General features: G+C 45.5%; 2 protein-coding genes across 10 annotated transcripts; both read right to left on the bottom strand.

The window, feature by feature from the left end:
* Positions 1–192: 192 nt before the first annotated feature.
* Positions 193–3487, bottom strand: LOC125981022 (solute carrier family 2, facilitated glucose transporter member 1). Of its 3 annotated transcripts, none has more exons than XM_049740832.2 (11): positions 3347–3487; positions 2866–2929; positions 2543–2641; positions 2315–2475; positions 2014–2254; positions 1787–1949; positions 1501–1685; positions 1327–1428; positions 1149–1250; positions 785–988; positions 193–704 (listed from the first exon to the last, which is right to left on the bottom strand). In XM_049740832.2, the coding sequence occupies exons 2-11, from the start codon at positions 2878–2880 to the stop codon at positions 525–527; spliced, it is 1452 nt and encodes a 483-aa protein (XP_049596789.1). In that variant the 5' UTR covers positions 2881–2929; positions 3347–3487; the 3' UTR covers positions 193–524. The 3 variants fall into 3 exon arrangements, with proteins under 3 accessions (XP_049596789.1, XP_049596788.1, XP_049596790.1); XM_049740831.2 differs by having other exon boundaries at positions 3265–3407; XM_049740833.2 differs by lacking the exon at positions 3347–3487 and having other exon boundaries at positions 2838–3114.
* Positions 3264–16741, bottom strand: smoc1 (SPARC related modular calcium binding 1). Of its 7 annotated transcripts, none has more exons than XM_049740818.2 (15): positions 16443–16740; positions 14944–15109; positions 14775–14858; positions 13928–14040; positions 13760–13859; positions 12827–12877; positions 12397–12444; positions 11411–11500; positions 10670–10750; positions 9349–9541; positions 9111–9193; positions 8819–8924; positions 8418–8662; positions 8198–8251; positions 3264–6429 (listed from the first exon to the last, which is right to left on the bottom strand). In XM_049740818.2, the coding sequence occupies exons 1-15, from the start codon at positions 16566–16568 to the stop codon at positions 6413–6415; spliced, it is 1557 nt and encodes a 518-aa protein (XP_049596775.1). In that variant the 5' UTR covers positions 16569–16740; the 3' UTR covers positions 3264–6412. The 7 variants fall into 7 exon arrangements, 6 of the variants coding, with proteins under 6 accessions (XP_049596775.1, XP_049596771.1, XP_049596770.1 ...); XM_049740814.2 differs by having other exon boundaries at positions 3264–6426; positions 8218–8251; positions 16443–16739; XM_049740813.2 differs by having other exon boundaries at positions 8218–8251; positions 16443–16738.
* Positions 16742–18556: the final 1815 nt, after the last annotated feature.

Consider the following 18556-nt stretch of genomic DNA (forward strand, 5'->3'; position numbering starts at 1 on the left):
AGCTGCAGTAACTACCCAAAATGCTTCTTTGCTTCCTGACTGATGTTTGGCGCCCCCTGTTGTTCTAAAGCAGTTTTTTTTCAAGGTTGTGGAATAGGGGCTCCCTCTAGTGGTGCGCAAAAGAATCACGTGCCAATTCCCAAGTGAATTCAGTTTTTAAACAGTTGTATCAACACTGGCCCCAACAATTAGTCAGGTTCTACTTGTGACGCTTTATTTGGTTCCATTTCTTTTTTGCCTTTGTCTTATCCATTCTTCATCAATACTTTAAAATACAATAAAGGATTCATCCGCCACATCGCTTTGTCTTTTAAATATTCAAAACATTTCATCACTTCCCAAATATAGCTTGAACGGCATTTTAACATTTTCATTTCCATCCAGTAGTGCACGCTATTGAGATAAAGGAGACCCAAAGTTCCAGGTAACACTTTTTGAGTCTTTGATGAGTTCCTCAGTGCAACTACGTTTTTGGATGGTTAGCTAAAAGAAACAATCGGGGCCACCAGTGGTGAGTGAGCCGCTTAGCTGAAGGTGTTGAATCCGTTCTTATCGTGCAAAGGAAGGATTTCTGCCCCCCGGAACTCCTCGGCGATTTCGTCAAATGTGCGACCCTTGGTCTCGGGAACTCGGAACCAGGTAAAGACGAAGCCGATCAGAGCCATGACCATGAAGAGGAGGTAAGAGTAACCGCCGATGACTTTCTGCGTGCAAGAGATGGACGCCGGAGTGGTAAAAAAGGACAAGAACTCCGTCCCAGTTGGAAAGTGGACTGGACACTCACCAGTACGGGAGGAAAGAGAAGCGCTAGGAGGAATTTCCCTCCCCAGTTGAGCATGCTGGCGAAGGCCATGGCGATGGACCTGCCGCGCTGGTCGAACAGCTCGCCTGCGATGAACCAGGAGATGGGGCCCGGCCCGAGCTCGTACGCCGAGATCAGGCAGAACACCACCAGGACCTGCAGGATCCCTAGCGAGGGCACCGTTTGCTGCACAAAGGAGGACAAAAAAGATTCAAGAGGAGGTCGAGCGAATGACGCTAGCTAGCTAGCAGCTATCTTGCTTCATTCATTGATTAATTAATATATTAATCAAGCTAGATATCTAGCTAGCTAACATTTTCCTAATCAAAGTGAGAGTGAAGCTTACCACCACAGAATCTACGACAGTCAGGAGGAGGTTGCACACGGCGATGATAATGAAGCCGATCAGGAGCAGTCTCCTCCTTCCGGCTTTTTCCATCAGAAAGAACTGAAATTGGAAAGAAGGTTCAAAAGTGACTTGATACGATTACGCCGACTGTTTTGATGTATCAACGTGGACTCACGGCCACTAGAGTGAAGATCACGTTGACGGCCCCCACACCGAGAGTCAGGTACTTGGCCTCCTCGAAATAAGGGTGGAACATCCTGGTGGAGTAGTTGATGATCTGCAAGAGCGAGTTTCCACTTAGCGTTTCGAATGACGGTTTCAAATCAGGGTGCCTTGTTGTCATGGTTACCGCGTTGAATCCTGACAGCTGGCTGGCCAGGTTGATGCAGAGGACGATGATGATCGGCTGCCTGTAGCTTCGCTTTTGGAAAAATTCCAAGACTCCGACGGACGCCTGAGTGTGCGCGGCCTCGGCTTTCATCTCCTCCAGCTCGGCCAGCACCGGCTCGGGACTTCCTCGCAGTCTAAGCAGAGCTGCGGGATGGTCACATTGGAATCAGGGAAAAAAAGAACAACCCCAAGACAGGGTTGGGCTTTGGAGTTAGGAATAGGACTAAAAGTTAGTATTGCCCCACCAGCGTCAGCCTTGCTCTCCTGCCCCTTGTTGAGGAGCAGGAATCGAGGGCTCTCAGGACAGAAAGGCAGGATGAAGTACTGCAACACCGCTGGGATCAAGGACAAGGACAGCATCACGGTCCAAAGTTCCTCTGTGCCCAACATGGTCTCCAGTCCCGACACCTGTAACGAGCCCAGTGAAAGTCCTCGAGTCTATCCAGCAGTGCTGCGCTGGCGTGGTCCTCACCATCCCCAGCAGGATCCCCGAGGCAAAGGACACTTGGTTGAGGGTGGCGAAGGCGCCCCTCATCACGGTGGGCGACACTTCCTGGACGTAGAGCGGATTGAGGCTCATTACCAAGCCGCAGAAGAGTCCGAAAAGCAGCCTGCCCAGGATCAGAGCCTCAAAGGATTCAATGGCTTTGGATACCACCATCAGGGATACCCCCACCAGCGACAGGCAGTTGACAATCAAGATGGAGTTCCGCCTGAAGGGGCCAAGATGAGGATTTCAGACATGCTCAGCATTTCTTCACCAGCATCCTCACCGTCCAAAAGAGTCTGCCAAGTATTTGACCCCCAAGGAGCCCAATAGGGATCCAAAGTCCTTGATGCTGACGGAGAGGGACCACAGCAGGGTGAGGCTTTGCTCAGACAAGGTTTCATTATATCGGTCCTTCCAGGTCTGGTTGAAGAACTCTTCCATGATCTGTAAAGCAAAACACGATGGTGTTTGCCCACTAAATCCTTTTAATTAATTAGTGGGTCGGTCTTACCTTTGCGGGCGCGTTGACATTTCCCGTGTGGTAGCCCACCTGCAGTGAGCCCAGAATCGCACCCAGCACCGAGATCAGGAGCAAAGCCGTCAGGTGGCACTGGAACAGACGGCGAAAGGCGCCTGATCAGACCTCGTGATTATTCAATTTCAAACGAGGTTTTCAAGATGGAGTTTGAAATGATGGCCCCTGGTATGTACATAGTCACATAGGCAGTAAGGACCATCTTGAAGGTTAAAGGTGCAGTCAAGTATTTTCACACAGTGCTAACACATTGACTGCATTCTGCTCTCACGTGTTTGGACGGTGAAGACAAGACAAACCTCCTGGATGGCCATTTGTCAGCTTCAGGTGAGGCTCGTCTTTCGACAGCTGATCATTTATTTCCTGTTGAGGAACAAACAAACAAGGTCACCGTTCAAATCCTTTTGCAAGTAGACTGTATCGAGCAACCCTAAGCCTGATCTGAAACCTCAAACAAGAATTCCAAACCAAACATAAAACCCAATTTTGAAACCCGGACCTGAAATCTTATAAAAGTTCCAAATTGAAACCTTAACATTGTCTTAAAACCACAAACCCAGTTTTGTAACCAATCTCGAACACCTAACCTTGAATCTGACCTGAAATTTCAACCTAGTCTTGAAACCCCCCGACCAGTCTTAAAACCCAATCCAGGAAAACGACTGCATCATTCAACCAGATAAAAATTCAACACTCACCAGAGCTTCTGAATAAAACTCGTCCAAGGTAATCACAATGGAAAACGATTTTGGCCGACGTGAACGCTCAATCATTTACTACCTCTGATGCGATGCCATCCTCATCCTGTGCGATTCAAGTGCAAGTGTGTTCTTGGCCGAGCACTCCAACCCTGGAATTGTGCACACACACACACACACACACAAATATACAAAAAAACACACACAAACGCACACCTACCAGACCAGTTCGTCTACCGATGAACTCACACATAGTCGCTGAATTTGTGGCTAGCCTGATAAAATAACAGCCGCGGGCCCCCCTGGGAAGCTTTCCATGTAACAGCTGAACCGGTCCATGTTTTAGGGCCTGACCCGGGATCAGTTTACTTGTCCTGCTGTAACTTTGGGGGCCCTTAAACGACTGATCCCAAAGCCCTTGGGCCGTCCGTCCCAGACGTGGGTCGACTGGATGGAATTATTAATGACTTTGTCTTTCTAGGAAATGAAAATGCCAACGTCAGTACAAACGGGCTTAACACGTTAGCGGCTAATGCTAACGGTCATTTATAGCATCATAGTCAAAGCATTTAAAAGTGTAAAGAACGTCGTAACCTCCACCCGTGCTCTGTTGGCGCAGCTGATGCGTGTCTGGAACATGAACTTCGACCTCCCCCAGGCCACGGCGACCTCTTGACCCCTCGGCAGGTTCTCACCGACCCTGACCCCCCCCCCCAACCGGCGTTAATGGCTCGTTCCAATTACTCCTCATGGCGTGTCATGAGCTTTTAAGTGTTTCAATGCACATGCGAGCCTATCCCAGCTGACTGAAAATATAAATTTTTTGGGGAAAAACTGCTTAAAAAATGACAGCAAGTAAAAAATAAAAAAATAAAAATCTTTTTTTTCGGTGTAATAAATTATCGAGCATAATTTTGGGGCTTTGATGTTGGTACACAACTTGAACGATGCGGTTTTAATAACTCAAACAAGATGCGATTTTGTTATTTTTTGGGAAAATTACACATTTTGGAGAAAAGGGGGATTCCGCTGAACAGCAACGATACGGCACGAGTGTTTCTCTCAAACTTCAGCGCTAGATAAATAAAAGTGACATGGGGTCACCAGCCCCAATTCCAGTCGCCACCTGTGAAATCCACACGGCGTGTGCATGCGTCATTACAAAAATCGTTTGAACTTCACACCGCGAGTCCAATGTGCTACATGTGTCCGCCGATGAGCCAGATGTACCGCAGCTGCCTCGTGGCTCCAATTTCATCGGCGATACAAGCTCAACCCAACCTGCCAACACGCGCCGCCATTATCCGTCTCATCTATACATGGCATCGAAAACAGAGTGTCTTTGTCATTTTTTTTTTTGCTCGGCGCATGGAAGCTATTAGCGTTGATTGTGAGAGTGCACCTTTTAATTGCATGTCAACTTCAAACAATAAAGGCACCTGGTTCACGAAGACGAAGGGCAGGAAGTGAAGATGGCCTCTTTTTTTGTGGGTCTACTCGTGATGGACAAGCCTACTAAATTTGATGCTTTGTGCAAAAAAAAAAAGAAAAAAATTAAGTGAGGCGTTCGAGTCAATTTTGTAAATTTTCACAGTCTGGGCAAACCCTCAAAATGGCGTACGTGTTTGTTTTTTCTTCCGAATATTAACATATGTAAAGAGTACTCTTTTAAACATAACCATACACAAGTAGTCTGAATTCTGAACACAAAGTATTGCACAAAATAAAATCATTGTGTTGACTTTTGAAGTTTCTCACGAGATTCAAATATTTATCTTACAGATTGCGATTTGTATAACGTCACATGTTGTGTACGAAAAGCAGGATTAACCAGAGTATTGCTAATATCAATGGACTGAGGCTTGTAAACATAGAATTCCATTTTAGTGTCATCGTCATTTACTAGCATTTCTAAATCTTCTTGACGGTTAAGTGCATTTGTGACGGGAGGGAGTTAAAATATTTATATAATAATTAAACACTCACAGAATGTATGTATGATTTTTTTTTATTGTTATTATTTTAGGTTGGCACAAACTTGAATTTTCATCAAAAGTTAGCAAAAAAAAAACAAAACTGATCTTCAAGCATCGAGTGCAGACAAAATTTACGCAAATGTTGGGTTGCACTTGAGGGACGAGTAGGACAGACTAACGTTACGAAGTAACCCAGCGAAAAAAAATCAGCCCAAAGGCCAAGTGAATCGTTACTTCGTGCAAACTCCGCCCCGTCAGATAATCACACTAATGTTTCTAGAAAAGTTGCTTACAGTTAGTGCTGCAAAAATTCGGCAATTTTTAAAGTTGGAAACTTTCCATGGGAATTAATTTAAGGAATTATTGAAGTTTTTCGAAAATATATTTGATGATAAGCTTGACAAGAAGTGCAACAATTACAAAAAAATTCATCGATTATCGCAATCGACAATTAATCGATTTGAGACCTTAACTTCAAATTGAAATTTGAAAATATTCTCAGATTAATGTCAAATTCCCCAAATTTAATTTCCCATTTATTGAAAAGTTTCCAGAAATTTACCAGAAATGTCGCAACCCTCTTTTACAGTGCAAGGGGATCCATACAGCTAAAATTCCGCGCTGATGAATTCAACTTCGGCAGTCACAGTTTCATTCGAATTCGTTGCGCACGTTCATATGTACAACAAACATTCCTTCGCCGTTGCTATTGTAGTAGGGTTAGGGTTAGGGTTATTTGAAATCGGAATGTTCTGAACTCAACGCCCACCCCCGCGATTCGACACAATCGGCGGACGATCGATTCATCGATGCCCGCCCCTTGTTGAAAGCAATGTGCGTTTTAGCCTGCTAACTTTCTGCGCAGGCTCCACTTATGTGACAATTTGTATTCTCATTCTTCGAGAAAACCTTTTCACTCACTTATAAACCACAAAAAAAATGCAAACATGTCGAACAAAGGGAGGAGAAAGTGCAAATATTTTGGCGCTGCTTTGTTTTCTTCTGTTTTGCGCGAGCCTGTGTGTGTGTGTGTATGTGTGTGTCTGTACGTAACAAGTCAGGAAGTTATTTTCTCTCCGATCCAACTTTCTTTTTTTCGCCGTCGAGCGAGCGCGTTGATGCCTTCCTTCTGTGCCCTCTGCTCTCGTCTCGGCTCCTGGAACGTTCTCCTCTCACACTAGACGACCTACTGCAATCATAGAATGCAAAGACGCGGATGTCGCGATTAATCGTTAGCGCACAACGTAGCGCTCACTCAGTTTTCACTTTGTGGGTTTGTTTGGCCTAATGACAAAGCATCTTCCCTCAAAAACTCATTCAATGCCATTGACGGCTATAGATGTCCAGAGTTTTTTTTTCATAATGGATTGCTCACAGATGGCCACATTAACGTTCACCTGCGTGCATGTTACGGAACTTTGAGCGCACGTCGGTATGTGCAAGTTTGTGTGACAGCTTTAATGCAGGTGCTCTCGTGGTAGCTTCTGGATTCAGCTCTCAAAAACTCTCGACGGGGCCGTAAATCTCCAGCGCATTGGAGTATACTTTTTATACACGTGGAAATAAAATATTACGGCCAACTATTTACAACGGCCGCTCGTTTTAGACGTTTGACATGTTAAGTACGGTTTTGTTAGCCAAAAGGCGTAAGGGACGACTTGAGTCACATGACTAACGACCCGAAGCTTTGGCTCGGATCCGCATACGCTGCAGGTTAATTCCCCAATTAGGGCCCATATACAGTTTTATTTGACTAGTGACTATAAATAATAGTTATTTGACTATAAATACAATTTAGATGCATTTCCAAATGACTGTTTGTGGTGTAAATTTTGGGTCTGTTGAATGTGTGCAAAAATTGCTTTGCAAATTCTGCCTTCATGGATTACGTCATGATTATGAGCTGAGTTTTAACACATTCACCTAAAACAAACAAGGCGTGTAGTTACTGAGAATAAAATTTGTTGTAAACGTCTAGGAACCAGTTTTACGGGAACGGTATGTAACCAACCCGAAGGTTTATAGATGAAATGATATTGCACAGGAACGATTATGTGATCGGCACCCTTTAGTTACTGTTGACTAAAGACATTTTGAATCCCGTTTGTTTGTAAGTGAGTCCAGTAGCTGTACATTTTGCCTTGAGAGTTTACATTCAGTAAATAATGCAAAACAAATCAAAGTGTGACACTTGAAGAGCATATAGATCAAGCTTGTTCATATCATCGGATTGTTTGTTTTTAAGATCGACGCTCTTCAAAAGAACCTTAAACCGATCGAGACTATTTATAAACGAGTCACTTTACCACACACGACGGTCGGGAATCACCGGCTTAGGCAACAGCCGCTTGCGAAAGGATTTTGTCAAGCCAAATCTCCCAACTCAAATAAAATGTGGTCATGTTCATTTGAGGGAACCAAGGGAGCCATATTAACAAGCTTGCCTGCTGATTCGGCAGAAAAGCTGTGCGGAAAAATGGCCGCCCTGGGACCACTCATCCAAAAAACTTCAGTCCTTTAAGACCCCCCCGCGGATATGTAGTGCTTTGCCGCCACATGCTCCTAATAAGCCCACTCAATAAAACAGCAACCCAAGATTGCGACACGGAGTGTCACAGTGACCTAAAACGATACGGGCCGTTTAGAATTACCCAGGCATGTCCGAACACAACGGGACTCATTAACTAATAAACGTGTAGGAATGTTCTTATGCGTGCACGCAAATTCAAGATGGCCGCATGTGTGCAGGTGCAGAGGAGGTTGGGTTGTGGAATTCTAAAAGGTTATTTTGACCAGACATAAACATGCTCTATAAAATGGAGACTACTCTTGGTGTCTAAATATGAATACATAGCAGTTAGGATTAATGTGCATATTAATCAGGTTAAAACACAAACTATGAACTAGTGTCCAAGCAGAGACATATTAGTCAAAGTAGTAGGATTAGTGGGTCTTACTGAACATATTTGTCCCTTGCCTTGTCCCGTAGTTGCTGCTTGCTGTGGAACCACCTGTTAAAAAGAATAAACAAAAAAAAGTCACATGTCTGTGTCAACATGACAGTTTTGATACACTCACTTTGGAAATTTGATTGCCTCCAGCAATGACCCGAAAAGCTTCAAAGTGATGTTTACGTAACTAAAACATTTTTTTTTGCCTATAAATTTGTTTTCGTACCGTCCTTGGCGACTCCGAGGCAGCCCTTGAGCTCGTGCAGCGAGATGGCCTTATCTTTGTTCAGGTCACAGTAGTCGGTGAACTTGCGGGCGCACTTCTTGGGCTTGGCCTTCTTCTTCAGGTACCTCTTGAAGGGCTTAAGCTCCTTCTTGCCCACATCCTGGCTGCCGTTGGCGTCCAGCTGGGCAAAGTACCAGTGTACCACTCGCTCCTCCAGCGTGTGGCTGGGGTCCGGCTCCACGAACCTGTCATTGGAATCATATTTTTTTTTTTTTTTTAGCCATGAAATATGCTTTCTTTGTTTCTGTAACATCTGTGAAAAACATTGTGCTACATAAATAACTGAGTATGATTGGATAGCCCATTAAATGAATTCAGGATTTTAGACTGTCGTTACCTACCTCCCACCACTGGAGGGGGCTGGCGAGTTTATGGCTTGAACCATGTCTGTGGTTAGGGCGTCCAACAGGCTGGTAATGAATTCTACCTTTTTTCCTTCGGGGCAACCTGACAAATAAATAAATAAATAAATAAATTACCTTTCACATGTAATTAGTGTGGTTTTGTAGTATAACTGGCCTAGTGTTTTAATGTTGGCCATGACAGGGATAAACAAATTTTTGACGTGGTGTTTGGTCTGAAAGGTTTGAGAAGCACTGCTTTAGGTTAACGTCGACTGCGGTAGGAAAAAACCTGTCAGGTCTCGGCCCTGGAACAGATCTTCGGCGTCGGAGCTGCGAGAACGCGCGGCGCTGTCGCATTCTGGCGTCTGGTACCTGTTGAGACCAGATACACAAGACTGGGACAGAGCGGCAAGACGTCCCCCGTGTTACTTTGGCGCCATCTTGTGGCATCAAGGAACTATTTTGAATTGAGGAGCTTCATTTGGACAAAAGTAGTACTTTAATTCTCTCGCCACGTGATGCAATACCTGGTGGAGGTTCCCGGAATGGGTCGTCCGGTGTCGACCAGCACGCACCAGCAGTAGCCGGTGGACTGGTGGCACTGGACGGCCTTGTAGAGGCCGCCGGGCCCGCAGTCGGGGATGAAGACGGCCTCGCGGGGGTTCTGCCGGGCCTCGTCCAGAGCGCTCTGTCGCTCCTGGTCGCAAGAGGGAACTTTCTCTAGAAGCATGACAAACAAACTCAGTGCAAGCACAGAGTAGTCTGGAATGGAATCAACAACGTGTTGGAGCATTTTCCCAAATGTTAAGCTGCAACTGTTTAGAGCCTTTCCTTTTTCAAGATGGTATTGCTAACAAAATATGAAGCTGATTATTCACACTGTGGGTGGTCTCGGCGTGTTCAATTAAAGGAGATTTAGCACAAACTTTTCTGCTTCATTTCCTTGAAGATGTCATAACAGTGATGCAGCTTCATGTTTTTTCTTCTTTCCATTGAGTCACACGTCCTACCTTCAAAGTTTTTGGCATTAGGATGACACCTTGTGCTGTTCATCAGCATGTTTCACGTGCAACAATTTCAAACATGGAAAAAAACGTGTTTTCGCCAAGGTCAAACATTTTGTCGAGAAAAGGCAACGTGAGATTTTTGAGAAGTTTTGAGTCTCCTAACAGCAGAACGTCGCTAACTGTGACGGCGCTAGTTAGCGACAGCTTGTGGGAGAAATCCGGTCACCTTGGGTTTCCTGTCACTATGGAAACTTCCACATTTCCATCTTGTAACGTAGGCGGACATGTCAGCAATGTGTCTGTTTGTCATCCTGGACCTGGCTAAAGTTCTCATGTTTGATATAGCGACGTGACACTGGCGCCAAGAAGTGGGATTCCCGTAAGAAAATTATTTCTGCGAATGGAAAAAGAACGTGTAATTCAATCTAGCGTTATACCGATGTCTTTTTTTTCCATCGAATTGGTTGTGTTCCTTTTCTCCACTTAACAAGAATAAAACAACCTGACATGCTTTAAGCATGGAAGAATTTTGTCGTAGTGGACAAAAGATGATGCGCTGAGAACAGGCTGGCCCTATTTTATGCCTCCTCCGGGCGCCGAGCCAAGTGGATTTTTAAACTCCGGTCCACATCCTCTTTCAGGCCTAACCTTTCCTCCTCCTCCTCCTCGTCTGATTCCCTTCATCCTGAAAGCCTCTTTGCGGAGTTAACCCCCGGCCAGCCCCTCTGCTGTCCGCCCGCCCGTCTCCCCAATGGCTTTCAGCTGTGCCATAATCACAGCAAAATTCTTTCAGAGCAAGCAGATGAATGAAGAGGAAACGCTGCAAGTTTCTCAGTCTCACCTTGCTTCCTGGATGAGGAGCTGTTCTGCTTGTTCTCCTTGTAGACCAACTGCTTGATCCAAAGCGTGGGGGCGGTTATCTCTGCAATGACAGACGGTTGTCACGTTACCGACGGCAACCAGACTCACGATTCATCCATCCATCCATCCATTTTCTGAACCGCTTAGTCCCCACGGGGGTCGCGGGCGTGCTGGAGCCTATCCCAGCCGTCAACGGGCAGTAGGCGGGGGACACCCTGAACTGGTTGCCAGCCAATCGCAGGGCACACAGAGACAGACAACCAATCGCACTCACACTCACACCTAGGGACAATTTGGAGTGATCAATCGGCCCACCAAGCATGTTTTTGGAATGTGGGAGGAAACCGGAGTGCCCGGAGAAAACCCACGCGGGCCCGGGGAGAACATGCAAACTCCACACAGGGAGGGCCGGAGGTGGAATCGAACCCGCACCCTCCTAACTGTGAGGCGGACGTGCTACCCAGTGCGCCACCGAGCCGCCTGACTCACGATTCATATTTTTAAAAAATCCTAAAAATATTACACACACTGTGACTATTTTTTTTCCAATTTTTGCATAAACATTATACACCAAAAAAAAAAAAGATGCCTTATTATCCTCACTTAAGTTGTCAAACTGGTTTCCATGAGTGTCCCTTAACACCTGCCTCAAATATTTCCTCTAATCCCAAAACCCCTGAGTTGAGTACTTGTGTAAATTCCAAAACTCGAGTACCCTTACCATCGCCTTCGGCCGGGACGAGGGTCTCCATGGTGGGCGTCGGCTTGGAGCCGTCGTCTGGATTGAGGGTGAGAAAGAAACGGAAAGAGACTACCATTATTGAGGTTAATACAATCTACTCTCCACAAGTGTTGAATGGTTGGGATTTGCACACGGCCCGGCAAAGGTGGACACAAAAACACACACACACACACACACACACGCACAAGAAGAACAGTAGAACAAAGCGCGACCACCCACATGTTGGAGATGTCCCTCACATTCTCACACATAATGAAACATCAAACAGGCCCACACCGACACAATCTTTCTTTTTTGCAAAAGTACAAGAAGCACACACACTTACATTAGAAGACCCCCCCCACACACACACACACAGCCCCCCATCAAGGGGCGGGACGCGTCAAGTAAAGACCACCCACTAGAAATTAAAAAAATGTCATGGCGGTCTGGTAGAATCATTATGACATTGTGGTTTTTCACAAGTGTGATTTATTTTGTTTTGACGTTTTTCTTTCGATGTGTCTTGTTGCGGGACGAATAAAGACGTCATTTACAATAAATGGAACATGCTTTTATTTGGGGCAACGATCGATTGGTTTCATCGATTTGTTTGAACCGATTTGTTGAAATCGGAGCCGGGGGAAAATAAATAAATAAATCAAGGTCACAAAATGAATGTGACGAGGTGCGTCTTACGTAATGTTAAACGCCCCCCCCCCCCGGAAAATACTCACCCACGTGCAGCTTTGGAGCATCTGGAACATTCCTTTAGGAAGCAATTCAGTCATAAGCAAAGCACAGACAACCCGTTGTTGATACATTTGAGATATATTTTGGAAGAAAAATGGCGGGTCCTTCAATCAAACACACCGACGTTGCGCACAGAGCGGATGAATTGATGCAATTAGTTCGAGGGAAAAAAAAAATCATTTTCTTTGGGCCACAGATGATGATAAAGAAAATAATTGTTGAGCTCAACTCACCTTTTCGACCGGAGTTTGCTGGCCCGGGCGGTCTGTCGGTCACGGACCCTGCAGATGAAAAACACAAATGTCTACAAAGCGGAAAATAGCAGCGATGACGATTCCGGGCCTGCGAATAATCACGAGTATTTGGAGTTCTTTTGCAGTCATTGATCCGAGGTCAAATGAGCCATAACAAGCAAACAATTTCTTTTTTTAGGGAAGGTGTGTTTCTGATTTTTCGCCAAGGTGCAGTGAAACCCTCGAGTTAAAAAAAAAAATAAAAAATTACACGCCAACTAAAAGGCAGAAAATCAAAGCCATCTCCTCATTGGAAAAACAAGTAGAGAGTTTGTGATCCCAGACATGCAGGTGGCGACATGCTTTTGGGATGCAAAGAGCAGAAGAAAAAAAAACGAGCAGTCTCGATTTGGATGGGATGTTGTACTACCTGTCAATGCGCTCGTCCCAGCGTGACTTCCCAAAAACTCATGGAAGTTTCCTGCGAATGTATACGGCACACCATTGAAGCCTGTCACATGACCTTGCGTGTCAGCGAACGTTGGCTGGAGGAAAACACATAGAAGAACGCTCGCCGCTGCACTTTCCCTTCCTTTCCCTTTACGGGACAACAATCGGCCATATTCTTCAAGAAACACACACACACACCCTCCAAAATGCATGAAAAGACACGAGGAAAATCATTCAAAGAGGCCGAAAACAATTTTCGGTCGACTTCTGGCTGGGAAGGAAACTTGTCCGTGAACCTTCTGAGAGAGTCCCCGAGGCGACACTAAAGGAACTATAAGCACCATTTTGTTTCCGACATTGCACAACAATCATTCATATCTGTCACGGGAGACCGCAGAGACAGTATCTCAAAAATAGATGGAAACTGGTCATCGAGATTCCTGAAATAGGTTTACAGCAGATAAAAAAATAAAAAATAAAACTGCTGAAAAGATGAGAGGAAAAACAGTCAAGAAGGCGGCACAATAAGGGCAGTTGGAATTTCTGGCAAGTAATGGCTGTTGACCTACATGTGCCAACAATCTCCTTTTTGTCTTGGCGATGGGATCAGGAAGCTTTTTCTTTCCAAACTTCTTTCTAAACATCCAAACTTGTGCACGTTTGTCCACAAAATACATGCGTGGTGACTTTGCAGCCAGCCAAGAGCAGATTGCGGGGCAGAGCATGGCAGCCAAGTTAGTAACACAGCATTAAAATTTGGGGGGAAATTCAAACTCGATTTCACTTCATTGGTCTGACAAATATTCATTTACTAAAATAAATAAATAAAATAAAAATTTAGGGAAAGCTGAAAAATGTACATGGGAATTTTTTATCAAGATTTAATGCTGCAAATAAAAAATACGGGCAGTACCTGAACACACGGGAGTTCTGTTGTGCACCGAGGAACCGCTCACTGGCTTTCCGTCGGTGGTGACGCACCAGCAGTAGCCCGTCAACGTGTGACACTGCACCTGCGCACAAAGCCATGATGGCGAAAAAATCTTTTGGTTCCGGCGTTATCGTCGTCATCGTCGCAGACCTGTGCAAAGGAGCCGTCCTCGTTGCACTCTGGAACGAACATGGACTCTTGGGGTCTCCGGGCTTGCTCCAAAGCTTGGCTTCTCTCCACGCGACACTTTGACTGACCCTCATCTAGAACCAAACAGAATCGGACAACTTTACGTACAACAGAAGCCACTAAACCCATTTGACATCTTCATCACACTTTGTTTTATTTTGGTGGTTTTCTACTTCCTGTTTTGTTACCATTTAGCTTGATCTTTTGGTTTTGTTCCCACTTTCTGTTTGGTTGCATTAAGTTTAAAAGTAGCAAGGTCCAGCCGGCGAGGACCGGGAGCTGCCGGGTCCGATCCGAGCTGCAACAAAACAGAGCCGTGGCGGGGCATCTGCGAGAACGTGTGATCTTTGACCAGCTTTCCTTCACGCACGCTTGATTTTATGGAACAAAAGTGCCTATTAGCGTCGGGAAAGACGACACCACTTGACCAAAAATGGATCTGGTGCGAGGTGCTGTTTTCCTACAGGTCACCGGGAAGAGAGAGGGGCGGGTGAGCAGATGCCGAGTTGCGACCTTTTTACTCGGCGCCGATCAATCTGTGCTGCTGAGCTGAGCGAGTGAATGATGGAGGTCTGTGAAAAATTACACGCCAGCTAAGAGGCGGAAAATGAAAGACATCTTCTCATTCACTTTTTTTTTTCTTTTTGCCCAAGCTAACAAGATCGTAAAAAGAATGATTTGAATTTCTGTTGCTCAAGTCTCAAAGGGAGAATTATTATTTACAAAAGAAATTCGGTTTTTGGCTCAAGCCAAAATCAAATCTGTATATTGTTCATGGCTAATTTTTTTTAAAAATCCATTAAATTACCTGTTTGCAAAGCGTGTCTGCCCACAGATGGCGGCGTAGGTGAATGCGCCACCGCTGACTGCTCAACTTTCACCCAGTTTTTTCCTGAAAGTCAAAAATGTAGAACTAAGCACATGACTGCCCCCCTGTGGCCAGGAGGCCTTGAACTGGCCCCAGGTGGTGCGTTCACCTCGACAGCGGCCGCGGTGCTCCAGCGTCAACGTCTTGTCTTTACAGCGCGCTCTCTGCAGCTCGCATCCGTTGTCGTAGCTCCGTCCATCCGAGCCGCAGACCGGCTTGGCCTGCGGTCGCGTGCACGCCAAGCCGCAGTGGTTGTCTCTGTCGCCAATCAGCCACTGAAACCACACAAATGAGAAAAAAAAAAAAGACATCTTAAATAATTCTGACATATTAGAAACAAGCAGAGGCTGGCTGGAGAAGCTTCCAGCAACAGGAGAGAGGCAAATGTCAGATCTGGCTTTCATTATCCTGATTGGAACGGCAGACAATTGAGCATGAAAAGGCATTTTCCGAGGGTGAACTCATGTGTGATTGGTCGCTGATGGAGTCAGCGTCCAGGACATCTGTCAATGGCCCGTAAAAGCCCTTAAAAAGTGGAGCCCCGGCATTCCTAATGAGAGGTTTTGGCTCGTAAATTTTTTTTTTTTTAAAAAGCGTGTGTGCTTTGGACCGCGCGCCTCCATCGGGATAAAATGATCCGCTGGCATTTTGAAGAATTTAGTTTTGAGTATTTCACGTAACCAATATTTAAATTTGACTTAATGACGGCATCATTTCATGCTTCCTTTAAAAAATGCCAACGTGCAGAACCAGATTTTCACCCAAGGCGTACCTGCATCCACTCACCCGTTGTTGCTATTTTACCTCAGCGCCAATAAAACATCCTCCCTCCTCCACTTTTTCCCGTTTATTTGCACTTCATTTTGCTTTGTCCTGTCGCTTTACAGCTCTGACTATTAGTCACTCTGCAACTAGAAAGTAATAAACCACATTTGGCTTTCTTAAACTTCCCGTTATCCCGCTACGGGGGGAAATTCCGGGCACCGATTGCATCACAGGAGAGGAGTGTTGCCTTTCACTTTTATTTGGGAATCCATCCAGGAGGCAAATGATGCATTCAAGTGCCCTTAAATAGCTTTTCCTCTCATTCGCCAGACTCGCCGCTGACCGCAATTTAATCAGCTAACCTGTACTATTATTATCATATGATGGTCTTTATTATTATGTTTGGAGGCAGACGGAGTTACACAAGCGACTTTTTTTACATGTGTTGTGAAATTGCTCCAGTGTGTGATCAAGTATGACAGTTAACAATAATTACATTGAATCACTTTGACATTAACATGCAGATTGTTCAGAAGTCAAAAACACAATGTATTGTCACTTTCGTGTACTCTCAATATTAAGGAGACAAATGTTATCAATTACTTTTTTTATGGGAATGTGCAGGGGAAAAAAAGTCTTGGGCAACTTTGGTTTGAATATTTAGGTGGGAGGTGGATAAAGCAAAAATTGTTGGCATAAAAGTGGACGTAAATCCGCGGGTGCCGAAACGCGAGTATGGGGGGGTTTACTGTTTTAATCAAATCTAGAAATCTATTTTTCGTAGGGTGAAATAGACATTTAAGATATTTTAAATGTTGTCAAATTTGACATGGTGCGACTCACCCTGTTGGCCGGCTTGTTGTGGCTGGCGTGGACGTGGGGCAGGTAGCACACGAGCAGGAGGGGCACCATGAGGTGACACCAACAGGTCGCCGCCACAAAAACAACAACAATGCGGAAAGACAACATGGTCGAGAATATCTTCTTCGTCTTCTACTTCTTCGTGGCAGAAGTCACATAATAGTGGCACGCGTGGGACGACCGTGGCCGCCACCGCACTTGCGTGTGTCGAGTGCTGCTCTCCACAGGTTGACTTTCTCTCATCGCCGGCGGCGCGCACTTATCATTGCCTACTTTCTTTGAAAGATGGAGCCTGGCGAGTGATTGACGTTTCTGTTTGACCAATGGGAGGCGGTGGGTTTGACTAGAAGCCACGCCCATCTTCCCAATTTCAGCAGTCCGGTCCATGAGCTTGTAACGTTCACGGACATAAAAAAAAAAAAAACGCTCAACATTGGAGATTTATATTTTTTAATTAACGAGTATCCATCTGCAATATTTTCAATGTTAACATTTTGGTTCATGTTACATTTATCTGTAGTGTATTCTATTCCAAACGCAAATTAGTACCATCTGACAGAATTAAGATTATTATGAGTATACAAAGATTTTTGTTGGGGGATTTTGTTCAATTTGGTGCTGATCCAGCTTGGCAGAAGTCTGCTCCTCTTTTGCGGTTGAAGAGCAAACACGTCAGGGTCGGCCATCAAGGACATTTTTAACTGATTGTTGTTTAAACGGCGGCTATCGTGTGACATAAACACAGAGAAGCTCCACGCAGAAAACGCAGCAGTACGGCGCAGGGGATTTTTTAGATATATGTATATATAGAAATAAATAAAAGAGACATTAAAATGGCGCTGTTTATTTGGCTCGAGAGCTTAAGAAGTATTTTGGATCGCACGCAGGTACTTTTTTGGGAGTGGGTGATTCTTAACAGAACAAATGAAGTGTCTCATGACCAGCAACTGGTCAATTGAGGAGATGTATCATTCACGTTTCGAGCACACAGATTAGTATTTATGATATTTTTTCCAGTAAAATACTCGTAGGTTGCGAAAGGGTGTTCTCAAGCGTGAAGATGCCAAGATGGCATCCAGCGTTGTCTGTGGACCTGACTGGTCCTGTGAAGAGCGAGACCTCTGCTTGCCCCCAGTTCACATTTCCAGCTTTGCTTTGCCAACAGAAAGCTTTGCTGGACACTTTCAACAAATCCCCCCTTTTGACCCTTTCTCCAAACAGCAACAAACCCCTCCTTCGCCAAACCGCCTTCCTTTTACCCACCCCGGCGGTCCCATGCCGAGACGGAGCTGTTAATTTAATCAGCCGAGCACTACGCTCAATCGGGCATCCACAAGGGCCCGGTATGGGCGCGGGGGCAACCCTCGTCCACCCGGCGGGGGCTTTTAATTGTGGCTGACAGTGTGTAAACACTGCGGTGAATAGCCCGGCGCAGGTGCAGGCCCGTGTGCTGACGCAGGCTGGTGCAATAGTTCACACCCGCGCCTCCCTCGACCCATCCCACGCCGCACTTTGTTTTCAGCCACAAGTGTTGCTTTGCCCACAACGGCAAAACTTCAATCCCTATGGGGGGCCGGGCGGCGGACAGTGAGGGGGGATCACTTAAGGTGATCTCGTTAACATTCCTTCAGGTTGGCCCACATTCATCTTCATCTCTGCATCATAAGCGAGGGCCCTGTGCTGTGACCTTCTTACAAATTCAGTTCATCCCAAAAAACTTGAGCATCCAGCAAAGCAAAATTCCAGATGGTTTTCTGTTTTTACCTCATTAAATAATCTCCACACTGTCTTGCCCCCCTCCCTCAACTTGCTGCTGCTTGCAATCATTCATGCCGACCCTAATTGTGCCAATTCCAGCAGCTCAATAGCTCTAATTACGCGGCCTCGGCTGAGGCTTTCCACAGGCTGCTGAACCGTCACGGCCAACAAGTAGAAAACATCTACAGGGACAAAGAGTGGAGGGGGGGCTGAAAGGCCTGAGTGGGATGGGGGGTAGATAAAAGTTGACCTGTTGGCCCTTTTCAGAGCTTAAAAGCTGCATTTGTGAAGCTGAACACCTGCACTCAGCATTTAGTGACCATTCTGTCAGTAAAATG

Source organism: Syngnathus scovelli, chromosome 14, assembly GCF_024217435.2.
Source record: "Syngnathus scovelli strain Florida chromosome 14, RoL_Ssco_1.2, whole genome shotgun sequence".
Taxonomy (NCBI): domain Eukaryota; kingdom Metazoa; phylum Chordata; class Actinopteri; order Syngnathiformes; family Syngnathidae; genus Syngnathus; species Syngnathus scovelli.

Bases quoted from the DNA above. Each gene is read 5' to 3' on its own strand.
- LOC125981022 (XM_049740832.2), bottom strand. The intron at 2,476-2,542 runs GTAAGACCGACC...TTTGCTTTACAG, and splicing joins ATGTCAACGCGCCCGCAAAG to ATCATGGAAGAGTTCTTCAA. The intron at 1,429-1,500 runs GTAACCATGACA...TCGCTCTTGCAG, and splicing joins AGCTGTCAGGATTCAACGCG to ATCATCAACTACTCCACCAG.
- smoc1 (XM_049740813.2), bottom strand. From the start codon at position 16,568: ATGTTGTCTTTCCGCATTGTTGTTGTTTTTGTGGCGGCGACCTGTTGG. The intron at 11,501-12,396 runs GTGAGTTGAGCT...CAATAATGGTAG, and splicing joins AGCAAACTCCGGTCGAAAAG to TCTCTTTCCGTTTCTTTCTC. The intron at 9,542-10,669 runs GTGAGACTGAGA...TCATGCTTCTAG, and splicing joins CTCCTCATCCAGGAAGCAAG to AGAAAGTTCCCTCTTGCGAC.